At 41.6% G+C, this 25,975-nt stretch overlaps 2 protein-coding genes across 4 annotated transcripts in view; one reads left to right on the forward strand and one right to left on the reverse strand.

The window, feature by feature from the left end:
• The window catches only part of LOC149263420 (protein TIC 22, chloroplastic-like), a 394,728-nt gene that overhangs the window by 126,978 nt on the left and 241,775 nt on the right, over positions 1-25,975 (reverse strand). The gene's annotated exons all lie outside the window — the stretch shown is intronic.
• Positions 690-25,975, forward strand: part of LOC149263421 (uncharacterized) — a 29,745-nt gene continuing 4,459 nt past the window's right edge. Inside the window, exons 1-3 of the mRNA XM_089454693.1 lie at positions 690-807; positions 922-1,063; positions 1,188-1,320. Of these exons, the coding sequence (XP_089310819.1) occupies positions 690-807; positions 922-1,063; positions 1,188-1,320 (393 nt within the window). The remainder of the gene's footprint in view (positions 808-921; positions 1,064-1,187; positions 1,321-25,975) is intronic.

A 25,975-nucleotide genomic window follows, 5' to 3' on the forward strand; every position in this document is an offset into this window, starting at 1 on the left:
TGGACAGGCATCCTACTTTATTTTGGACACCTTGTGCTGCCCATTGTATTGATTTGATGTTAGAGGACATAGGGAAAATTCCCTTTGTCAAAGAGGCTGTTGACTCATCAAAAACCATCACAAAATTTATTTACAATCACACATCTGTGCTTAGCTTGATGAGAAAATGCACCAACAACAAAGAGTTGGTGCGCCCCGCCATTACACGGTTTGCGACGAGTTTCATATCTCTTCAATCCCTCTTGAATTCTATGTGGGATTTGAAGAGAATGTTTGTTTCAGAGGAGTGGCGTTCTTCGCCAATGAGCCGCAAACCAGAAGGAGAGGCCGTCTGCAGACTTGTTTCATACCAAGAAGACTTCTGGGCGGGAGTGCAGGAGGTGTGCGCTGTCACAGAACCTTTGGTAAAGGTTCTTCGGTTGGTAGATGGTGAGAAGCCCGCAATGGGCTATTTGTATGAAGCCATGGATAGGGCCAAAGAAGCCATTCGGTCCTACTATGATGACAAGGGAGATGATGGGTTCCAGAGACAACTCCTTCTATGGAAGGTCATTGATGAGCGATGGAACAACACACTCCATCGTCCCATTCATGCTGCTGGCCTTTTCCTGAACCCTGCATTTTCTTATGCATGTGGGTTTAATTTTGATGTTGAGGTCGTGGAAGGATTATTAACCTATGTCCAGAAGATGGTGAAAACTCCAGAAGAACGTATGGAGGTCTCTAGACAAATTGAGCAATATAAGTTGTCAGGTGGCACATTTGGCTTTGAGATGGCTATCAATGATAGGACGGTTAAAATCCCAGGTATTTTTTAGTTTGTAGTATGTACTTTGTAACTTTGTTTCAAATTTCATTGTTTCTTCAAATTCCATTTTTTTCTTATGTTTATTTAAAATTTTCTTTGTAATTTTGTTGTAGACGCATGGTGGAAGATGTATGGTGGCAGAGTACCCCTTTTGCAAAATCTTGCCGTGCGCATCCTCAGCCAAACATGCAGCTCCTCGGGATGTGAGCGCAATTGGAGTGTATTTGAAAAAATACACAACAAGAAGCGCAATAGGTTAACACTTAAACATTTAAAATATTGCAAATTTCCAAATAAATTTTTGAATTCATTAAAGTTTTAAACAATATTTTTTTTATAATATTAATTATTAATTTATTATTTCATGAACTTTGTACAGGTTGGAGTCCCATAGACTTAATGACATGGTCTATGTCTACTACAATCTTCGATTGTGGGTGAAACAACTAGAGAAGACACCTGAGACGGAAGCCATCTCATTGGATGGGATTGACACCACTGCTGAATGGAGGGTTGAGACCGAGAGGCCTCTCATGGATCCCACTGAGGATTGGTTAGTGCAGGATGAGGGGGAGGAGGAGGGGGAGGAGGAGGAGGAGGAGGAGGAGGAGGAGCAGGAGCAGGAGCAGGAGGAGGAGGAGTTGGAGGAGCAGGAGGAGGAGGTGACACCGCCTACCCGGGCTACCCGGGCTACCACTACCACCAGTAGAGGACGTGGTCTCCGTCCACCTCAGCCTCTTGTAGCTGCTACTACTAGTTCTTCAGCTTCTAGAGCACGTCAGACTCCACTGCCATTTCCACCACCACAGGCACCAGCTTCTACATCTAGAGGGAAAGAGAAAGCTGTGCCATATTCTCGCAAGAGGGGCAGAGGAAATCAATAGGATTAGACTTTCATTTTATTGTATATGACATTATGACATGATGAGATACATTATCATATTTTTTGTTGATATTTTGAGGCTGAGTTGGACTTGGGACTCAGGACTTACTATTCAGGACATGATTCAATGTTATGTGTGATTTTAGCGCTAGAAATGATATTGAACATCTTATATATTAGTTTTTTTATCATATTTATGTGTCAATGTATTTATTTTATGTTGTAGATGGTTTAGATATTAAAAAAATTGAAAAAAAATGAAAAAAAATGAATATTTTTGTGCCAAACGATTTTTTCCGATTTTTTCCCGATTTTTTCCCGATTTTAACGATTTTTCCGATTTTTTCCCGGCGCCGATTAAATCCCGATCGCGATGTGTGCAACATTGAGTGAAACCTCTTCATATGACTGCAATGTTAATGGGTAAAATGTGCTAAGGCTTGTGTTGTTTCAAGGTGTTTTCCCATTTGTAATTGTTTCCCTCCTTCCCCTTTCCACTCACACTTGTATGTATGCCTATTTTTCTCCCATGCTATTTTATAAATCAAATGCAAACCCTCCCTTCTCCCTAATAACTAAAAGTGTAAACCCTACCCCTCTCCCAAAGCATTCAAAACCCTAATCTCCCTCTACCATATGCATGTGTAAACAATAGAAAATGTTGGTGAATATGTCAGCAGTTTTGTGCATATGTTTCCCTATTTTCCCCTATTAATGCTGCATGTTTTCATATCCCAATATGTTCACTTTCATACATGTTTTTCCCATATGCAGTGATTTTTGTAAATGATTTCCCAATATCCCTGATTTTAAATATGTACTCCTATATGCATAATGGTTTGCAACATTTTCCTTAAAAATTCCCTGTTATATTTATATATTCCCAATTCCTTGTAAAAAGGTCCCTCCCCTAACATTTCCCTCATGTCTTTTTCCCCTTGAAACAGCATAGAATTCAGCAATTTTTACAGGCAGAGACAGCAGTACAGTTTGTCCACTTTGCTCCTAAACTATGTCAGAAACCGAAACTTACGAGCAAAGTGATGACCATTCATCATCTGCAGAGGTTGAGGTACAGAGGAGGCCTCGTAAGGGTGGTAAGCGTGGACATCATAAGCGAGAGGAGCCCACTTCTTTAGCAGAGTTACAGGCCTGTCCTATGGCAGTCACTTGTTTTCAGGATCATCAGGGCAACTACTTTTCACAAAAACTCAGCATTTCCTGATTTGTCATGCAAAGTTACATATGCCCATGGATGGACTTGAGTTTTTATGGAGTTTTGGGCCTCCAGAAGGTCAAAATACATGCAAAATTTGACTTTCTGCCACTTTTTTGAACTGCAGAAAGCTGTCTTGGGAGAATTGGTTTTTGACAGGGCAAATGAACTCCAAATTCAAAAATTCCAGTTGGGTTGGAAAGTAGACTCACGGACCTTTCCAACAAGCCCACTTTTGCTCAATTTGGCCACCTGCAAGTACCCCAAACAAAGCTCCAAATGGGCGCGACCCGTCAGGCAGGGGGGTGCGACCCGTCAGGCAGATTTGTCCAGAAATGCACTGTACAGCCCAGAAAACGCGGATTTGACTCAGTTTGACTTTGTGAGGTTAATGATGGTCCTCTTTGATGTAATTGTGACACTTTTTAGACACTTTTACCCTTTTGTAACTCTTCTAGAAGATTCATTTATGAAAAGGGTAAAAATTAAATGTATGAATTGGTTTCCAAGTTTATAGAGGCAAGTTGTTTTGACTGCCTAGTTTGTAGTGCTTAGTTTAGAAATGGTTGAAACAGCTCCTAGGATAGTGAGCTCGACCCATGGAGGCAGGGAAAGAGGTTAGATCATCTATATTATGTATTTTCTTGCTCATTTTCATGGTTGGACTCTTGAGGGAGAAGCTATCATTGTATTATTTCACTTGTATCTCTGCAATTTTTGGCTAAGGAAGACCAGGGTTTTGCAGTCCTTTTTGGGATTCTTGTGGTTTCTTGTAAGTGTGTTATGTGATTCATCTCCTTTCTTTCCTTCTGCATATTAAACAAATGAAGTGTTAAAGTAAAAATTCATGCTTGCCATGCTCTACTTTTAAATTTGTTTAATTTCTATGTTTTCTACTGTTTAAGGAGAATTCAAAGTATTATTTGCTCTCCTTAGCTCCTCACCTGTCTTTTCCATCCACTCACCTCAATCAAAGGCATCAATACGGTCTCCTACCTCGCCCCAAAGAACCCCCTGCAGAAACTGTGTCAAATCCCCGCACCCAAAATTGCAATTCCTCAATTTGCCACCAAAAACCCAAAAAACCCCAAATCAACCTTTTTAATCAGTTTACTAGCCTAATATAAGTGTTACCTTGTTGGTCATCTCATCCCATTGAAGATCTGCCGAGATTGACCGGAGAGAGCCTTCTCCTGCCCCGTAGGGCTAGCTACGAGGCTAAATGGTTTGATGTAGCCTTGAGGTTTACCTTTCTCAGCCTGAGGTGAAATTTCAAGCGCTAACAGAACCCATCAAGCCTTTGACCTTGTCCAACTGTCTTCGGTGATTTCTCTTTCACTCTTTCTTGGGATTTCTCTTCACCTCAACGGTGATACCATGTTAATTTTAGGTTTGTTCTATGCTGAGAGCAATTTACTTCAATTTTTCATTTTTGGCCCAATAACAATATTCAGATTAGCAATCACATCAGCATGATAGTAAAGTGCAAATAGAACATAAACATAAACATCAGAAGACAAGCCAAGACAAGAGGACACAAGATGTGGCACCAAACAGGGACAAACCCCAATGTGGGAAAACCCTTGATCAATTCTTCTTATATTCTTCAATAGTTCAGCAGAGAGAGAAATAGTACAAATACGTAAATCTGAGATTTTATGACAGCAACAGCAAGATCATCATTCCACTAATGATGACAGTTCTAAGATGCAATCCTGAATTGCCATGATAGTCTTCAACCAATGATAGTATTGTAGCATGTCCCTTGACAATGAAAAGTTATTGATCTGATGAGGGCACCTGTGGCTGTACTAATCTTCCTTCATAATCTCCCAACCGTCCAATAGAGTAGCTCTATGAAACCCTTGCTATGATGCTATGGCCTATGGCCTAGCACATAGCAACACAAAAGTAAATGTCCTTATAACAGATATATAATCATCATCAATGCTTCAGAATATTAGCATCCAATCTACATTTGAAGCCAACCCTACAAGGTCTGAGATAAGTATGAGTGCAGACTCCTTCACCACACAGGTTTACCTTATGACTGTGATTTCCACTTGCAAGCATTCCCATACCTGGAACAACCTTTATCATAGTGCTAACATCTACAGTCAATGAGTTGTCACCTACAGCTACCTGACTATGCTTATCCTTGATGTGTTGCAGCTTCCTTTGGCTGTGACTTAGCAACCCTTCTAGCTGTGGACTCTTGACAATTCATAGGTCTTCCATTAGCTTGCAGCCAGACCTCCTCACAACGGCTAAGGCTTCTCCTTTTAGCGAATAATGGTTTCTTTTAGGCTTGCGTTTAGGGCATGTTTAGGACAGCGGATAGGAGCCTCTTCTTAGGTCTTCTTTACTGCGGTTAGGACAGTAGCTAGATGCCCCCTTTTGCTGCAGATTAAAGCCTTCCTTGACTACGTATATGTGCCTCCTTTTGCAACATATAAAATACTTATTGATTGCGTCCTAGGGCACCCTTAAGTGTCGCGGTTAAGAGCCTCCTCTAGTTGCTATGAGTCTCCTTTGATAGTTTGTATGGGTCACCCTTAACTGCGAATTAGATCACCCTTGACGATTGCGGCTAGGCAGCATAGAGGCCTCTTGAGACTGCGGATTAGGGGACTACATCTAGGGTTAGTACAGCGGCCAAATCTTTGTGGCTAAGACTCTTCCTTACTGCAGCTAGGGTAAGGTTAGATCCCTTCCTTTAGGACTGCATATGGGAGCCTTCTAGGACAATGAATAGGATGTCTTCTAGACCTGCGATTAGATCTCTCCTTGTTGCGTTATGGAAGCCTCCTTCACTGCATTAAAGCCTCTCCTCCATGACAGCGTTAAGGTCTAGGGCATCTCCTCTAGGGCAACATATCCTCTTTAGATCTCTCCTACCACCAAAACCCAAAGACAAGTGGAGAGAGATCACAAGAGATGAGTGACCAAATGACTTGTAGGCCACCTCTATTTGTGGTGCAACATTGAGGTCAAGTGGGGCTAATATGGTTGTTGGCCGACCTTGACGAATTATCACATAACACAAATAAATTCATATCTCCATGAATACATGTTGGAATCGGATGATCTTTAGATCAATCCTACACCTCAAGACGAGAGGAATCCAAGAAAAATATTAGCTGCCATAAATAAGATGACCCACATGGAGTTTGGCGCTAGTTTTCAATTTTAACAGTCTATCAGTGATTGGTCTCGCCAACATTGTGTGCTCTGACCTAAGTGAGATATAGAGTTGTTAGTCAAGGCCTTGCTAAATGAAAACAATGTTGGTTGAAATGATGCTATAATAGATGGATTGCAATTCTGATTCTTCTTATGAGAATGACCAAGTACCATTAAGAATACCTCCCTAGTTAAGAGGGAGTGTTGAAGAAAGTGTAACTGAGTTCGGTCTTCATAATGACATGATCTTTGTAAATGATGTAATAAAGAGAATAAATTATGTTTTTATATCTTGCTACATGGGTTTCATGAGCAAGAAGTGTCATTAGGTCAAAGACTTCTTCTTGATGTCTTTAGGATTTTATTTATATGTCGAAGAGTCATGTCATGTATTAAGAAACTCTTTATGAGCCTATGTGTAATGTACTCTAGTCTACAAAATGTGTAGAAGCCCTCCAAAGACCAAGCATAATCCTCCAAGAAGTCTGCAAGCAAAAGCAAGAAGGAATCCATCATGTCAACTCCAAAATAGAATTAAATGGATAAAACGAATACATGTCGGCTAGAAGAAATAGTCACAACGTTTCACTTGGTAACGTCGGCTCAAAATAGGAGCATAAACCACTATAAATACCCGTCTAGGGTGAGCGCAAAACATACAAGGAAAACTCGCATTTCTCTCTGAAATTTCGGGTGATTAAAGGAGCAGAAATCCGCATCAAAGGAGGGATAGATCTAGGGTTTAACTGTTACCTTGGATGGGTATAAGGGGTAGAAGAAACTGGGCTAATCTCATTTCGACATACCTGTGAATTGAAGGTACAAATCTCAGATGGATGGCGCAGAGATCTCACTCTCGACATACCTGTGAATTGTAGGTGCAGATCTCGGATGGATGGAGCAGAGAGGACTTCAGATGAAGACAGAGTATTGACATGCATTCTAGATATTCTCGGCATAGTCCTGACAATCTCAACATGAAGTCTTACCATCTTGATCACAGTATATGGATCTGTTTCCTAGCAATCTTAATCTGCATTTTAGTGTTATTACAACAGCATCGTTAATAGTCTCAGCATATATATATATGTGTGTGTGTGTGTGTATCTATGCTCCTACCTCCTTGCAGATCCTCAGCAAATCTCAAATGCAATACTAAACTTGGTTACAGTATTGGCAAAGATGAAGACGCAGCCTTAATCTCAGTGTCCATCACAATTTTGGTGTAATGAGAAGGAGCAATACCATAGTCTCAGCATAATTAGAAGAAGCAGTGACAAGGAAGATTAGTCTCATCATAATGAGAAGGAACGACAAGGATCATCATAGTTTCAATATGATGATGATTAAAAGGATCTCATAGTGACTCACTTACAATCATGATCCTATCTCAGTTATGATCCCGGTCTTGAAGGACATGATCTCAATGAAGACAAGAGATCTCAGTATCATGATGAAGAAACAACAATGAATATCTCAGTGATGCAGCAGTAATAGTTTCAATGGTGCAGCAATCATGATGATCTCAGCAGTGACAGAGAAGAGGATTGATGGCTTGGTCTTGGAGTGGCAAAATGTGTCAAGGGTCATGGTCTTGGTATTCGTCAATTGGAATCTCTATAAGAAGAATTTTTGCGCGGGTTTTCCTCTCCAAGAGGGAGAGGTTTTAGCCCTGGCAGAGAGCCAAATATCTTGTGTTCTTGTCTCTTTGTTTTGATAGCAGTTTGATGAAGTAATTACACACACTAATAATAAGAAGAAGATCAAGCTAAGAAGAATTGTAAAAGAACTTCACAAATTTGTTATCATGCTAAGAAGAATCACCTTAATTTTGAATGCCCTAGATTCTTCAACATTATATATATATATATATAGGCGTTAAGACACACTAACACTGACCCTAACACCCACTAATTGTGGTCACGCACTAACCATATAGGTTTTACGAAGGTAACACATTGAAGCCATGGGGAAATCCATTAACAAGCTACAACACAAGTCAAGATAAGCCAAAATATATCCTACAACAAGCACATCAACTCCAAATGGAATTCCTAAATAATAGGTGATATGCCCTAGGCTTAGTGAGTTTCCATTTCTGTTAACCCAAGCAGAAAAGTCTTCATTCCCTATAAAGAGAGATTTAGTCTTTTCATCCCTCATGATGGCTCCAACAACATTAGCAAAATGTCGAGGCAATATATTGTACCTTCGAAAATGTTTTCATTTCATATTAAGCCAAGCATAAAAGTTATCTTACTCTATGAAGAGATCTTTTGTCCATTCCTCACTCAAGATGGCTCCAACAACAGTGACAAAAATGTCAAGGCAATGTATTGTAGCTTCAAAAAAGTCACAAGATAGTTCCAAAGTGAGAGCTCAGTCATCAACAAAATGGACATGTGTTAAGTTATGGTATGTTCTATGCTTATAACAGTTTACTTCTTTTTCTTATTATATTCCACCGATTAGCAATCACATGTACATAAAGTAAAGTGCAGATAGAACATTAAATGATCGACAGAAAACAAGCCAAGACAAGAGACACAAGATGTGGCGGCTAGCCAGGGACAAACCCCACAATGTGTGGGGAAACCCTTTGATCAAATCTTCTTTTATCTTCAATAATTCAGCAGAGAGAAATAGTACAATAAATCTGATTCATATCAGCAGTAGAAAACCCTAGATCAGTAGCATCAGCATTAGCGGCTTCATTATCAAACTAGGGCAGACCATATCTCACAAATCGACAGTCGGATTGACTTCATTCCACCACCAAAAGTTGTGGCTTTCAAAGGAGGTTCAGATGAACCTACAGCGCAGTTCCAAAGAGGAGATCTTCTAGGCCACGCAAGTCAATCTTTACTTCTGCAGTTGCAGCTTCAGTTTCAGCAGTTTTCAACTTCAAACTAGGGCAGTCGATATCTTGCAAACCGTTCGTCGGATTGACTTCATTCCACCACCAAAAGTTGCGGCTTTCAAAGGAGGTTCAGATGAACCTACAGCGCAGTTCCAAAAAGGAGATCTTCTAGGCCACGCAAGTCAATCTTTACTTCTGCAGTTGCAGCTTCAGTTTCAGCAGTTTCCGGCTTCAAATGTGTGAGAGAGAGAGACCCATTTCAGCGCAGTAGAAAAGAGACTCATATCTGCGCAGTAGAGAGAGAGAGATGTGATGAGATGAGTGAGTCCAAATGAGGAAAAGTCCTCTTATATTTATACACAATGTTGGTGGGTGAATAGATGTGACTGTTGGGCTTCTGAGCCTACATGAGTTGTAGGTCGGCTTGATAATAATTCCATAATCAAAATAAATTCATATCTCCATGAATACTTATCGGAATTGGATGATCTTTATATCAATCCTACACCTCTTGATGAGAGGAATCTAATAAAAATATTATTAGCCATGAATAAGATGACCCACATGAAGTTTTGCCCTAGTTGCCAATTTTAACACTCCCTCTCAACCATGGAGAACTTCATCTGCAATCTATCTATTGGTCGTTACTATTCATCCATAAAATGCACTGCCTTGTACAGCCTGACCCTTGCCCTGCTCTGCTCTATTTTGCTTGTTCTGCTTTGTCTTGTTCTGCCCTGCACTGATCTGTACTGTTTTGTTCTGTTCTGCTCTGCTCTTGCATTGTTCTGTTCTACTCTGCTTTTGTCTGAATTATGAAGAAGAAGAAATGATCGAGGATGTATCATACTGACTCAAAGTCAATGTCAGAGTATGTACCACTGGTCCCAGACCAGTCTCAACCAACCCAAAGTCAGCGTCATAGTGAGTACAACTCCAATGGTCCCAGACCAATATCATCCTCCACTGACTCAAAGTCAGTCTCAGAGTATGTACCACTGATCCCAGACCAGTCTCAACCGACCCGAAGTCAGCGTCATAGTATGATACAACTCCTACCACTGGTCCCAGACCAGTATCATTGATCCCAGATCAATGGAGGTCATCCTAGCGTAGGGAGTACGGTAGTTACAACGATGCGTCCATCGGTACTACTATGGTCCCTAACTTCATTTCCCTACTCATTGATCAGATGAGAGGTACTTCCCATGAGTCCCAGACTGCATGGGTAGGATGCCTCGACAAGAGAACTAATCAATCCTGTCCTCACAGGAGAACACATCAATCCTGCTATAATTGCCATGGAGAACACATCAATCCAGGCTGCCATGGAGAACACATCAATCTAGGTCTCACAGGAGAACACATCAATCTTGCTACACAGGAGAGCGAATCATCTTGTTCCACAAGAGAGCAAATCATCTTGTCCCACAAGAGAGTGAATCATCTTGTTCCAGTGTGCACCACCAGGGGAGGGTGAGTCACCCTGTGGTCGTATGTTGCTCCAGTAGGAACCGCAAGCCCTCAGAGCTCCCAGAGCTCAATGTATGCAACATGCAGGACCCTTGTACAAAGGTTTCTTGCCGACTCCAAGTCGTTTGGGAAAATCACAGATTAGATCTTTCCTCGGGGCCTTGACAAGGTGTATCAACCTGTACATCATCTTAATGTGATGGAGCTTCCTTGCTCATCAACTTACCATATCCCAGATGATGTCTATCTGCTGGAGCAATTGACGAATACGGGATTCCTCAATAATCGAATCCCACCTCTGGCTGTTACAGAGAATCACAGTGGTATCCAATGTAAATCCAAATAGCTCACTGAAGAGCTTTCGCAACCAGAGTGCCTCACACGAGGTTATGCTAGCAACAATATATCCTGCTTCGGTGATGCTCAAAGCCACTGACTTCTGCTTCCTGCTCATCCAGGATATCGAAGCAGATCCCAAGGTGAAACAGTACCCGGAAGTGCTCTTACGGTCCACCACACTGCCTGCCCAATCAACATCAGTATATCCAAGTAGTCTCACATCTCCAGCAGTGTATCTTAATCCATGAGAGATTGTGTCCTAAAGACATCTCAGAAGATTCCTGGCATTAATCCAGTGAGGCTCAAACAAATATGAGCTCACAATGCTAACTGCAAAACATATGTTCGGACGGAGGTTCACCAAGAACATCAATGCAAATGAGTTTTTGAAACTCAAAGGCATTTCCCAAGTCTGGTCCGACATCACTACCATATAACTTCTAAAAGTTAAGATCCTCGAGGTAGTCATAGGCTTGCAGTCCATCATACCGAATCTTTCCAATATATTTACCACATATTTTCCTTGAGATAGGAAAATTTCCCTTGGCTTCTGCCACACTTCAAGTCCATGGTCCTTCATTTCAAATTCAGAAGCCATTTGTGAATGAGAGGGTTTGCACCTGTAGAAAGAGGTCATCCACATGCAACACCAGTATGATAGGCTTTTCATCTTCAACCTTAAAGTAAAGGTTAGGATCGGCTTCACTCCTAGTGAATCCCAACTTCATCAAGTAGCTATCGATCCTCTCATACCATGCTCGGGGTGCTTGCTTCAGCCCATAGAGAGCCTTCTTCAACCTGCATACATGAGATTTTCAATCATAAATCTCAAATCCTTCGGGTTGCTCCACGTAGACCTCTTCTTTGATCAAACCATGCAAGAACGCAGTCTTGACATCCATCTGATGTAGGTTCCATCCTTGTGAAGTCACAAGGGCTATGATCAAGCGGATGGTCGTATATCTGGCAACAGGTGCAAATATCATAGTCTATACCTCCCTTCTGGGATAAACCACGAGCAACAAAATGAACCTTATACTTTTCCATACTTCCATTTGTTGCATGCTTTATCTTGTAAAGCCATTTTGAAGTAACAATTGTCTTGTCCAGGGTCTGGGAACTACTTCCCAGACATCATTCTCCATAATAGACTCATATTCTATGGTCATAGCATCCTTCCATAGTTAATGCTTGATGACATCTAAGAATGATGAAGGTTCATTTTGTATGATCGTGCTCATGATGGTCAGGTATCCCTGATAGTATGATACCTGTTAAGTTTCTTACTTTGACGGAAGGTTCCTCAGGGTGCAGCATGTCCTTCAGCATCATCAAGTATCCCCCTAAGCCATGAAGGCCTCTTCCTAGAAGAGGAAGGCTCATGTGGATGAGGATCAATCGGATCCATGGGTTCTTCTACATCAGGCATTGATTCATCATCCTTTTCTTTCGGTTCCCTGGTGTCGGCTTCTTGAGAGCTACTCAAAGTCAGCAGATTGTCCACCTTGTTGAGAGCCATATCTTTGTCAAAGGTGACATCATGACTAATCACGACTTCCCTTTGACCGGTGGTGAACATTTCTTCAGGAGTTTAGGAACCCAATGCTTGATGAGGGCATTGATTTTGTACATATACGGCGGTGATTGTAGTTTCAGCCCATAGAAACTTTGGAAGTCTTTGATCATGTAGCATGGCCCGGACAGCTTCCATCATCGTGTGGTTCTTCCTTCCCACCACACCATTCTGCTCAGGAGTATGTGGTGTAGTAGTCTCCCTCTTAATGCCAACCTCAGGTATGCCTGAGTAAACCAATTGTAATATATCGAAGGTCTTGCTTTGGCTTGAGGGGAATGGTCCCCTTTTGAGCTTTCCTTTGGCACATCCCAGACATACACCTTCTTTCTCTACTTGGAATTCAGGCATCCCTGTTACCATCTGTCTTACATCGGGTAGAGCTTTGTAATGAAGGTGGGCAAACCTCTGATGCCAAAGTTTGGACTAAAGAGTTGTGTCACAAGACATGACACCTAGCGGACTTCCATCGACCTGATATAATGAATCAACACTAAACCCAAGGGTAAAGGCATCTTTAACATTATTTTTCCATATACATACCTTGCCATTGCTGAAGGTTACCTTGTAGCCTCTGTCTTCCATTGCCAAGATGGACACTAGGTTCCTTTTGAGCTCAGGTGCATTTAATACATCCTAGAATTTCTAGCCTTCTTGAATGCTTGTCCTCTTCCTTGATTCCCAGCTCTCCTCTTACCTTTGCTGTTGAATTTGTCATTCCTTTGATTGCCATCAAAGGGATTTCGAGTTGCACCACTGCATACTGTACCATGCTTCTCTAATCATGATGCTCATGATCTCATACATAGTGACTTGCTTTATTGCAAATGTAACATCGTCATTTTCTTCTAGCCTTAGGTCCAGCGTTTCTTTTTGATTTAGTCCCGGAATTATTTCTTTTCTTTGCATGAGAAGAAAAGGCAGCAGGAGAACCTTTAGGCATGGGCATTTCTTGCACTTCTTCCCTTGTTTCTTCTTGAATGCATCTAGCCATTAATTCCTCGAAACCAGGAATTACATTATAGTTCAAAAGAGTAGTCCTGAACACATACCATTCAAATGGTCATCCTCTGAGAGTTGTGAGTGCCATTTCTCTGTCAGTAATGGTTTCCCCAATAGATAGGAGATCGTTCTTGATCTCAGTGATTCTTAAGAAGTATGCTTGCATACTTTCATCTTTACCCTTCTTGATTTCCCTCAACTTATTTCTAAGAAACAAAACTTGATTTGCATCATTAACTTTAAATAAACTCACCAGTCTGTCGTAGATTTCCTTAGAGGTGTCCAGATCAGAGATGTAGGCCACCAAGCGCTTGTCGATAGAGTCCCGGATGATCTTCTTTGTTTTGACTTCTCCATTTTTCCATTTGTTCCAGGCAGCAGCAGATGCATTTGATGAAGGCTCAACAATATTGCCTCTTACATGGTTCAGCACTCCTTGATCTTCAAGGGTTAGATCGATAGACATCTTCCATCCGTGACAGTCAGCTTTCTCACGGAGCTTGTCTTCGGCAGGAAAGAGTGTTGAGGACCCCATAGTTCTTTTAGGATAGCCTTGCCAATCTTCTCTTCAATGATTGCTCTTGCTCTTGCTCGGGCTTTGTCTTCACCTCAGCTTTGATACCATGTTAAGTTATGGTATGTTCTATGCTTATAACAGTTTACTTCTTCTTCTTATTATATTCCACCGATTAGCAATCACATGTACATAAAGTAAAGTGCAGATAGAACATTAAACGATCGACAGAAAACAAGCCAAGACAAGAGACACAAGATGTGGCGGCTAGCCAGGGACAAACCCCACAATGTGTGGGGAAACCCTTTGATCAAATCTTCTTTTATCTTCAATAATTCAGCAGAGAGAAATAGTACAATAAATCTGATTCATATCAGCAGTAGCAAACCCTAGATCAGTAGCATCAGCATTAGCGGCTTCATTATCAAACTAGGGCAGACCATATCTCACAAACCGACAATCGGATTGACTTCATTCCACCACCAAAAGTTGTGGCTTTCAAAGGAGGTTCAGATGAACCTACAGCGCAGTTCCAAAGAGGAGATCTTCTAGGCCACGCAAGTCAATCTTTACTTCTGCAGTTGCAGCTTCAGTTTCAACAGTTTTCGGCTTCAAACTAGGGCAGTTGATATCTTGCAAACCGTTCGTCGGATTGACTTCATTCCACCACCAAAAGTTGCGGCTTTCAAAGGAGGTTCAGATGAACCTACAGCGCAGTTCCAAAAAGGAGATCTTCTAGGCCACGCAAGTCAATCTTTACTTCTGCAGTTGCAGCTTCAGTTTCAGCAGTTTCCGGCTTCAAATGTGTGAGAGAGAGAAACCCATTTCAGCGCAGTAGAGAAGAGACTCATATCTGCGCAGTAGAGAGAGAGAGATGTGATGAGATGAGTGAGTCCAAATGAGGAAAAGTCCTCTTATATTTATACACAACGTTGGTGGGTGAATAGATGCGACTGTTGGGCTTCTGAGCCTACATGAGTTGTAGGTCAGCTTGATAATAATTCCATAATCAAAATAAATTCATATCTCCATGAATACTTATCGGAATTGGATGATCTTTATATCAATCCTACACCTCTTGATGAGAGGAATCTAATAAAAATATTATTAGCCATGAATAAGATGACCCACATGAAGTTTTGCCCTGGTTGCCAATTTTAACAACATGCTACCCCTCATTCAGCAGGCGTACCTATATCTATTGCAGCATTCTTAAACATCCTCGTAAGCCCAAGGTCATAAGTCAAAAACCATGTAACAACCATGTGAAGCCCTCCAGGCATCCTAGACCTTGCGTCATATCGTTTCAGTTTGTTTTGGTCAGACCGTGGCTCGTCCCTTTGAGTTCATTTCAAGTTCCTTTCATCCTGGATTAGATTGGAGGATCTTAGATGGGCTTATATGAGGACTCATGGTTTTAAGAGAGCCTTGTTTTGTAGGGGTGATCACTGGTGTAGGGGCTAGTCCAACCCATTTTAGGTGCACCTATGTCTTACCACATGGTTATGAGTCTATAAGGTATGATCAGTCATAGCTAGTCAAATAGGTGACACAAGTTTCCAAGCAGTACGACAAGGTGAGTGTTAGGTAGATATTCACGCGCATTAGGTCAAATGCGGCTTACTCAATTTCAGGAACATAATTGATCCAAGTGGATATTGGTGGCGATCCGCCTATTCCATTTGGACCTCCAACACCGTTTCCTTTCAGTTTCCTAATTTCCAACATAATTTCCTATTTTGGCAATTTTCTATTTTTGCAGTTTTTGGGGTCTTGAACTTCCAAAGCCGTTTTGAAGCCCTAAACAGCATTTTCTTGAGAAACAAGCAAATGTGAGGCTCACGGCCCTCTCATTTGCAATCGAAAGTTGTTGTCCTCAGATAGATATTTCCTATGTTCCACCAAGACTCCGATGCGGGGAGACGCACAGGGGGGACGTGTGGGAGTACCCTCAAATTTTAGGGAAATTTCGGGGGTGCGAGGGGATTTCGGGGTATATATATATTCAATAATGAAAGCATAAATAGACTAATAGTAATACATTGATCCACACATAAAATTTAAATTCATAATTGAATTAAATAATGGCATACATTGATCCATCCTCATCATTCATTTTGATACATACGTCATTCATATGACATACTCATCATTCATCCATACCATGAGATTCAATAATGAAATATTCAAATACATTGATCCATATCATTCATCATTCTATAATCTACATTGATTTAAAAATTCAATTCATCATTCATCATTTAAGAGGAGCTAGACGGCGGGCAAAAGAGAAGAGCTCGACGACGGCAGGAGAGTAGAGCTCAACGGCGGGAAGAGAGCACAACTCGACTGTGGGCAAGAGAGCACAACTCGACGATGTCAAGAGAGCACTCAGCAGAGCTCGACGATAGACAAGAGAATTTTGGAAATGAATAGGTAAGTTTTAACATTTTAATTTTTAGTTTAGTTTTATTATTTATTTATTTTTAATTAATTTTTAATACGTGTATTTTCATTTTTTTTATATTACATGTTATTAGACAAATTTGAGGGGGGCCGCACCAAGGGGGATGCCCAAAGGCACCCCTTTTGGGGAGTCGCATCCCCCACAATGGGGAAACGCACTCCCTACATCTCCCCACGACTCCCCAAAAGGGGTGCATCGGGAAACTCACCCCCAGACATCCCCTTGTCCTAGGTGTGTGGGGTGCGAGGGGTACGTGCACCCGACCCTGGGAGATGCGTCCCCGTGGAACACTGGATATTTCTAACGAGGTATCGTGTGCACCAAAAGGAGATTGTATGCCAAAGTTACAAACCTGGGAAATTGGCGTTCCAACTAACCCCAATGGGGCCCACAAGCTTTTGGCGCTTCCTCTCCTAGGGTAAGATTTTTGGATGTTTAGGGTTTTCGAGTATTTCTTCATGATTAAAAGGCTTTTGAACCTCATTGTAACACAATTCAGAAGGCATGTAGCCATCGCACCTCTTCTTAGAGATAAGCTACCGTTGCCCAAACTAGTTTGTTTCTTTTTTGCATCTAAACAATTTTCAATAGTTGCTATTTATTAATTTAAGTTATGTTTCATTGTATCTCTGTGTATTCGTTTAAAACTGTATTTCATTTCGCTCCTTCATAAATATGGATCAATGGTATCAAAGCGGTTTGCTCTTTCTATGTTTTTTTGTGCATATCCCCAACGAGGTTGGGGTATAAGGAGTTAGGACTTGAATTGGTTGAACCCTTGCACGACCAGCCTCGCTAACCTTGATGGCCTCCCACGTCAGAGAAAAGAAAGACGAGGGACCACGAGATCCTTTTAAAATGTTGCTTGAAGAGGCCCTCGACCGACAAAGGAACAAGATGATGGACAATTTTTCCCAGATCCTTCAGCGGGTATTAGCGAGTGAAGCATCTTCATGCAGCAATCACTTCAAAGGTGTCGCCCCCTTTAAGGTACAAGTTGCCTTTGGCATTCCTATTTTTGAAGGCCAAATCAATACAAATGCCCTAGATAGATGGTTAAATCTACTGGAAGCTAAGTCACCGGATTCGTCCTGAACCCCCTGCGAATCCCGATTCCGGCGAATCCGACACGATTCGGTCCGGATTCGTGTCCAAATCACAGGACACGTCGTGTCCGAGGGCGTGTCGCGATTTTAGGACACGTGTCCGATTTCCAGGACTCGCTAAGCTCTGCGCGGGAATAAAAAGGGCGTGTTTGCTCATTAAAATTGTCATTTGGCAAGTGATTTGTGCTGTTAGAAAGTGATTTGTGCTGTTGGAGCAAGGAGTAAAGCATTTTGGCAGCTTCATGATCAAGTCTAGGCCCTAGTATTGATATGCTATTCATGGTAATGTTAAATTCTTAAAGTAAAAGTGACATTCTCCTTAATCTTCATTTTCATCCTTTTACTTAAATTTTTAACATTACCATGAAATGACTCAGGATGTTTGAGAGTGGTTCCGGCCTCATTGGATTTCATATGGAGAAAGTAGAATTTTAGATTTCATTCAAAATCCAGCAGACTTATCAGTTTTTCAGGATTTTAGGATTGGGGGATTGCAATGTTTCCATTGAATTTTGTCATGTATTAGGGTATGGAACTCGTATTTAATCAAGAGCACCAAACCAAGAGCTTCTGAATATGTCACTCCCGCTCCCGTTTTCGCTCCCGCTCCCCGCTTTCGCTCCCGCTCCCAAGTAACACTGTTCCTGATGATATGGGTCTGGACACCACTGTTGAGTTGGCATTGGCCAACGTGGATCTCAATGATCCAGTGCTAGAGCCTGTTAGATTTGATGACTTAGAGGGGTCAACCTCCATACCAGCAGATGCAGAGGCGACTATGGATACAGCGGAGTAGGAGGATGTAGAGGAGAGCAGTGGGGACCATGATGATGGGGACAGTGATGCTGATTCTGATGTTGATTGATGCCTTGACGCTTGTATACCTGTAGTTGTTTTATATTTTCTATTTCTATTTGCCATTGGCATTGCACCAACACTACCTATGTAACACATTTTGATTTGATGACTTAATGAGAAAACTACAGTTGTCAATGTTTTTATCTTACTATCTTGTAGTTGTAAGTTGTCTTTCAGTTATGAATTATGAATCATGATTTAAATTTTTAATAGATTTATCATTTATATGACCAGTACCACTGACATTTATTTGAATTTTGTATGTACTATGCATGCTAATAGCTATAGATGAAGATCTATGTTTGAAATCAATAAATTTGTATCATTAATTAAAATTTGTGTAAGAAATATGATAATATCTATTTTTTAATATATATGTATATTTTAAATATATATATATATATATATATATATATATTTTAATAAAATAATATATAACGTGTCCTGTTCCGGGGGGTCAGCGTGTCCGAATCCGACACCACGAATCTCGAATCCTACGTGTCCCGAATCCCCGTGTTAGGTGACTTAGACTGGAAGGATATTTTTTGGTCCATAATTTTTCCAATAGCGAAAAGATTACTTTTGCACTCCTCAAAGCCGCCTCCCATGTCAAGGACTGGTGGGAAATTTATTGTGAGCAAAGGGATGAAGAGAAACCCCCAGTATTTTCAATCGCACCCTCTTGGAATTCTTTCTGAGATGTTGTCAAGGAACAATAGTATCTTATCAGGAGCTATGAAGATAAGTACATAAAGTGGACCACACTACGGTAGGAAAAGGACCAAGAAGTACTGGAGTTCATGAACATTTTCCATACCCTATGCATGAAGTTGGGTATCAAGGATTCTGAGCAGCATCTGATACTCAAGTACTGTGGTTGTCTGCACAAATACATCCAAGCAACAATGGAGTTCGTGCACATCTCCTCGCTTGGCGCGGCTCGCTGATATGTTGTGAGGATTGAGCACAAATTTAAATAAAAGAAGCGAGACTTTGGATCTGCGAATCCGAAGTAAGGAAAAGGCACCTCCAAACCGCAGAACAAAGGACAGAGCCAAGGTGGAGCGACCTAGGACAACCCATTGAAGCCACAAGTAAAGAATAGCACCATGAAGACAAAGAAGGACACTGGAAATTGGTGTGTATTGTCGCCTAAAATGTACAGCTAAGCGTGGCAAAAGTTTCTAACCCTACAAGGTGTAGTCTTTAAGGCGCAACGCTCAGAGAAGGGTTTGTCACCTATTCCCAACTCTCTCCATTTAAGCTCTCTCCTAGGCAAGTTATGTGGGGGTGTCCCTAAATATAGTTACGAAAGGAAAACTTGTTGAAAACAAGAAGTTCTAGGAGATAAAGGGCAAGGCAATTACCACTCAGTATAACTTGAATTAAAGATTAATTAGCAAGTATGAATATCAATGACAAGATTAATGAGATAGATTCGATTAAATCAATATGGCATTCAACAAGAGATAAAATGAGAGGCCGGTGCCTTTAAATAAGGCTCAAATAAAATTATAATACTTGCAAAATAAAAAGATGATACTCCAAGTGACAAGATAGGCAATGTTGCAAGACAAATGTTAGAACAAGATGATAGCACAATATTGAAATATGAGCAATAAGATAGAACTTGCAAGATAAACTTATGGTTGTATTTAAAGAGATGCTCAAACAAGATGGAGCAATATCAAAGTGGTAGTTTTTGAAGCATTGGATGTGTTTTAGCCACGAAATTTGGTGGAGAGGCTAGAATACATGAGATCTCCAAAACCCAGAAATCATTTTTGGAAATTCCGCATAGAGATTACTTAATTAAATTATTAACTAGTTTTTAAATATTTCCTAAGTCTAAACTTAGGGAACATGGTTAATTAATCAGTATTAATTAAGTCAAGGTGAGAACCATCTAGAAACTCATACGGATTGATCCAAAGATGATCCTAGCCATCGATTATGTTTTAATCTTGGTCGTTGGTACTCCAATAGAGAATTATAAGAGGAGGTCAATGTGCTGATGGAGAGTACACTTGAGCAATTCGATTTCTTGGCAAATCGATTTTCAGAGTAGCAGCAATCAGTTGTCGAAGAGAGCTAGAGATCGAAACAGAGTGTGAGGGTCATAGACAGTGAGGCTAGAGGAAGTATTCCAGATCTAGTGAGTGCATTTCCAGAGAGGTGGGAAAGCCACAGAGTAGTTGGCGCAGAGGCTACGCAATAGCTTCTAGAGGCAAGTTTGATTTGCTGAGAGGGGAAGACGTCTTCAGTTCCAAAGGTCAGGAAGGAGTCCTGGAGTGTTGATAAACATTTTCCCAGCTAGCAGAAGAAAGAACGACTTCAGCAGAGACCAGTTGGAGGCTTAATGTCAAGCAAACTGCGCAGAGGCTGACGCAGAGGGTTAGAGGGTTGAGTTTCTGAAGACAAAGTTGTGTCGGGGTTTGTCGATGGGGTGAGGAAATTCCTCACTAGATCTTTGCCAGTATTTTTCTTTGTAGGATTGTCAGATTTCGACATCCAGCTGTACACAGAATTTCTCACAGTTGCATAATAATAAAACCCTCAGTCGCTGCACCATGTTGAGCCCTGGTATTGCACCAAAAATGTTGCAACACCCAAGGGTTCTTCAACTCAAATTATCAACTCGGGGTTCGTACAAACTTAGAGGTGACAGTGCTATATGCACAGCAAATTGGATTCTACTCATGCCACCCTCAGTCATGACATTAGATCAAAGTGCTCATAGACCATTCCTCCTATTGAACTATAGTGAAAGCTTGTTGATGAAAGTACAATTGAAAACTAATTCTAGCTGTCAATGTGGAAATGCCATTTGCTCAACTTGTAGATGATAATTAATCATTTCATCAAAAGGACAAGGGCTAATCTACTTTCAGAAAGAAGGCTACCTTATCTTGCATAATTCATCAAACTACCAACATAATTGCATGTATCATCTACCTATTTCACACTTGCTTGAAAATCAGAAACCTAACTTGCATCATACTTGTGATTAAAAAACTAATTCTAACTATGTTTTGCATTGAGGAAAAGGAATGGTTGGAGTGGCCTAGGAGCTTCCTCTAATCATCAAAACACAACTTGGGGTCATTATTCATCTTGACTGAGCTAAAGTTGAAGTGGAGATCAAAACTAGTGAAGGTAAGTGGTGCTACAGGCTTGCTACAGGTGTTACTACAGGAGGGGTTCCGAGAGGCTTTTTAGGGTGAAAATGATGTCTTGATGGTATGGAGAGGTGGATGGATGTTAAAATTGGCAATTAGGGCCAAACTCCATGTGGGTCTACTTATTCATGGCCGCTGATATTTTTCTTAGAATCCTCTCATCGAGAGGTGTAGGATTGATCTAAAGATCATCCAATTCCGACATGTATTCATGGAGATATGAATTTATTCGTGTTATAGGACAATTCATCAAGGTTGGCCAGCAACCAAATTGCCCCCACTTATCCTCCACGTTTTAGTATAAATAGAAGAGGTTTGCAAGTCATTTGAGATACACATTCATCTCTCTTGTGATCTCTTCTCTCCACTCGTTTGGGTTTTAGTGGAAGGAAGAGTCCCTAAGAGAATACACTGCCCTAAAAAGACATGCCCTAGATCTAGATGTAGTTGAGGGAGAGAAGGCTCTACGCTGCCCTAATATGATAGAAGCCTCACATTGTCATGGAGGACAGCTCTTATGGTGGAGTCTACTCAAGGTTCCATGCTGTCCTAAATGGGACCTTTCTACACAGCAATAAGAAGCCTAAGTACGCTGCTCTAAATATTGTCATGGAGCAAGGGTTCTAACACTGTCATGCCCTAAATGTAGAGATCCTAAGGCATTGCCTAAACTCTGTCCTAGAAGAATCATGGTTATGGATCAATAAAGGTCTAACGTCGTTCCTTATGGAGATGACCTTAAGGCCTAATGCAGAATAAGGAGAGGTCTACACGCTGGTCTAAAAGAGACCTAGCCACAGTTCTGTGTATGCCCTAGTCACAGTCCGAATGCACTCTAAATGTTGGTCGTATTCAACAGCAAGAGAAGGATTCATGTACGCTAGAAAAAGGAGGTCTTAAATAGCTCCAGACGTAGTCAAAAGGAAGTGTATCCAAGAATGCTCTAGCCGCAGTCATACCACAATTATATGATGCCTAATCTGGCATCTATTTGGACAGGGACAGCGTCAAAAATGAAGGTCTAGAAGCCGCAGTAAGGAGGCCTAAAGAGGCCCCAATCTCAGACGTAAAGATGCCCTCATCAGCTGTCACATCTAGTCATAACTAACTGTTGTCCTAAGCTTGGATGAGGTACAGTTGGGAGCAGCTGTCATTGAGGGCTAAACTGCTAACTATAGCCTAGCTGCTCTGCTAGGCTGCAAGCCATAGCAAGCAGCTAAGGCTGGTAAGATACAGTATTGCAGTGTAGTGATGATGAGTATGGTGCATGGGCAGCATGGTGCAGTAAGGTGCATGGAGCAGCATGGAGTAGTAAGGTGCATGGAGCAGCATGGTGCAGTAAGGTGCATGGGTAGCATGGTGCAGGAATGTGCATGGAGTAGCATGGTGCAGTAAGGTGCATGGAGCAACATTGTGCAGTACGGTGCAGCACAATGGATGCAGCATGATGATGGGCGTGAATGTATCGCAGCAGCATGATGGTTGTAGAATAGTGCAATGAAGGGTACAGCAAAGTGCATCTTAGTGATGGGAGCAACACCGTAATAAGAACAACACATTGTTGGATGCAGCATGGTTAATGTAGCACACTATTGGGTGCAGGCTTGCAGCATAGTGATCATGAATGGTACAACATATATAGTGCAATGTGGTGCAGCATGGTGTAACGAAGTGCAGCACAGTGATGGGTGCAGCATGGTGTAATGAAGTGTAGCACAGTGATGGGTGCAGCATGGTGTAATGAAGTGCAGCATAGTGATGGGTGCAGCATGGTGATGGAATCACATGTGTTCAGATCAGCTACCTCATGTGTTATCTTCTTAGTGAAGATCTCTGCTCTTATTTTGTCAAGTCAAAATGTTGACTTCTGATGTATATGTACTATCTCTCTCTCTGCTGAACTATTGAAGAACATAAGAAGAATTGATCAAGGGTTTCCCCACATTGGGGTTTGTCCCTCGCTGGCGCCACATCTTGTGTCCTCTTGTCTTGGCTTGTTTTCTGCAATTTATGTTTATGTTCTATCTGCATTTTATTATCATGCTAAATGTGATTTCTAATCTGGAATTGATATTGAGCTAATGTGGAAAATTGAAGTAAATTTGCTCTCAGCATAGAACATACCTAAAATTAACATGGTATCAGAGATGAGGTGAAGACAAAGCCTAAGCAAGAGTGAAAGAGCACTCACTGAAGACAGTTGGAAAGGACAAAAGGTTCAATGGGTTCCTCATCCCAATTCAAATTCACCAAGGGTGAAGTCGAAGCAGAGTATATTATCAGAGTGGCACAGCGGAAGCATCCGATGGCCTACCTAAAGATCACTTCAATGGGAAGATCGGATCTAAGGGTGGAAGGAAATGCGAATACCTTACTTGCAATAAGTTTGGCCATTATGCGAGGGAGTGTCTGAATAGAAGGGACACATCACTTGATGATGATAGCAATCATTCCAGGGGCATCTTCAATGATCAAAGGAATGACAGGTACCACGGCAAAGGAAAAAGGAATGCAGGTCATCAAGCAAATGGCCAACTCTTCAAAGAAAGCAAGGAACTTTAGACTCTTTGGGAATCTGGCTTATTGATTGTAGTGCTTCAAGGCACTTCATCAGTTAGAAGGAAACTCTCTCTAATTTGGTATAGATGGAAACAATCGTGGGATTATACTTGGAGTAAATGCCACCTATCCTGGAAAGGGTGTAGGGAATGTTACCCCTCAATTGAATGAGGGTAACATGATTCATCTACAAGAAGTTCTTTATATACCTCATCTCAAGAAGAACCTGGTGTCCATTTCGGCAATGGAAGTCAAAGGTTTCAAGGTGGCATTCATCGATGGAAAGTTACGTGTTTGAAAATAGAATTTTCAAAGATGGTTTTACTCATGGGTTTAGGGTTGGAAATTTGTATTAAGTTGCAGGAAGTCCATTGGGGACCATGTCGTGTGACACATCTCTTCAATGGCACTGGAGGTTTGTCCATCTTCATTATAAGGCCCTACCCGATGTGAGTCAGATGGTGAAAGGGATGCTTGAATTCAAGAAGAGCATGGAGGTACATGTCTAAGATGTACCAAAGGAAAATCTTACAAGGAGACCATTCCCCTCATGTAGCAAGTCCACAGGTTTGGACCAACCTGAGGGGCTTGAGATTCATGATCAAGAATCTCATGTATGCAGGTTGAAGAAAGCTCTCTATGATTTAGAGCTAACACCCCGAGCTTGGTATGAGAGGATTGACAGCTATCTGATGAAGCTAAGATTCACTAGGAGTGAAGCCGATCCAAACCATTGCTTGAAGGTTGTGGATGATAGACCTCTCATACTGGCACCTTATGAGGACGACCTCTTTCTAACAGGTGCAGACCCTCTCATTTGCAAAAGTAAGAGGGAGTTGGATTCCAGATTTGGAATGGTGAACTGCAAGCCCATGACTACCTTGATGAAGCCTAATCTTAAGAATTTATGCGGTAGTGATGCCGGACCTAATTTGGGAAATGCCTCTAAGTTTCATAAACTCATACTAGCATTGATGTTTTTGGTGAACTCCCGTCCGGATATATGTTTTTCGGTTAGCATGCTGAGCTCATATATGGTTGAGCCTCACTGGATTGGAGCCAAGAATCATTTGAGATATCTTCAGGGCACAATCTCTCATGAATTGGGATACACCATTGGAAATGTGAAGCCGTGTGATTATTCTGATGTTGATTAGGCAGACAGTGTGGAGGATCGCAAGAGCACTTCTGGGTGTTGGTTCTCTTTGGGTTCTGCTTTGATATCATGGATGAGCAAAACGCAGAAGTCGGTTGCTTTGAGCACCGATGAGGCCGGATACATAGCAATGAGTATGGCCTCCTGTGAAGCTGTCTGGTTGTGGAAGCTCTTCAGTGAGCTGTTTGGACACATGCTGGATATCATCATGATCTTCTGTGATAACCAGAGGGGGATTCGATTATTGAGGAATCTCGTGTTCTATGATCGCTCCAAGCATATAGACATCAGGTACCACTTTATCTGGGATATGGTACATCGAGGAGCAAGAAGGCTCCATCGCATTGGGACTGATGTGCAGGTCGCCGATATTCTGTCGAAGCCCTTGGGAAAGGTCAAATTCTTGATTTTCTGAGAACAACTAGGAGTCGTGGAGAGACTCTCTCCTGACGGTCATGTATGATATGGACATTGAGCTCTAGGAGCTACGAGGGGCTTGGGGATACATCTTGGAGTGATAAGCAACCATAGGGTGAGTGGATCAACCTTCCCCTAGTGGTTTGCTATGTAGGCAGGATGTGTGGTTCATCCTTTTCCTGCTGAAACACAATCATAGGGTGAGTGGTTCAGCCTTCCCCTGGGATACCCCTGGCGACATGTAGGCAGGATGAGTGGTTCATCCTTCTCCTGCTGAGACATCCTACCCATGCAGTCTGGGACTCATGGTAAGTACCTCTCATTTGGCCAATGACTAGGGAAATGAGGATAGGGACCATAGTAGTACCGATGGATGCATCGT

This window comes from Pinus tabuliformis, chromosome 6, assembly GCF_031772625.1.
Source record: "Pinus tabuliformis cultivar Carrire ecotype Pingquan chromosome 6, CPIR1, whole genome shotgun sequence".
Taxonomy (NCBI): domain Eukaryota; kingdom Viridiplantae; phylum Streptophyta; class Pinopsida; order Pinales; family Pinaceae; genus Pinus; species Pinus tabuliformis.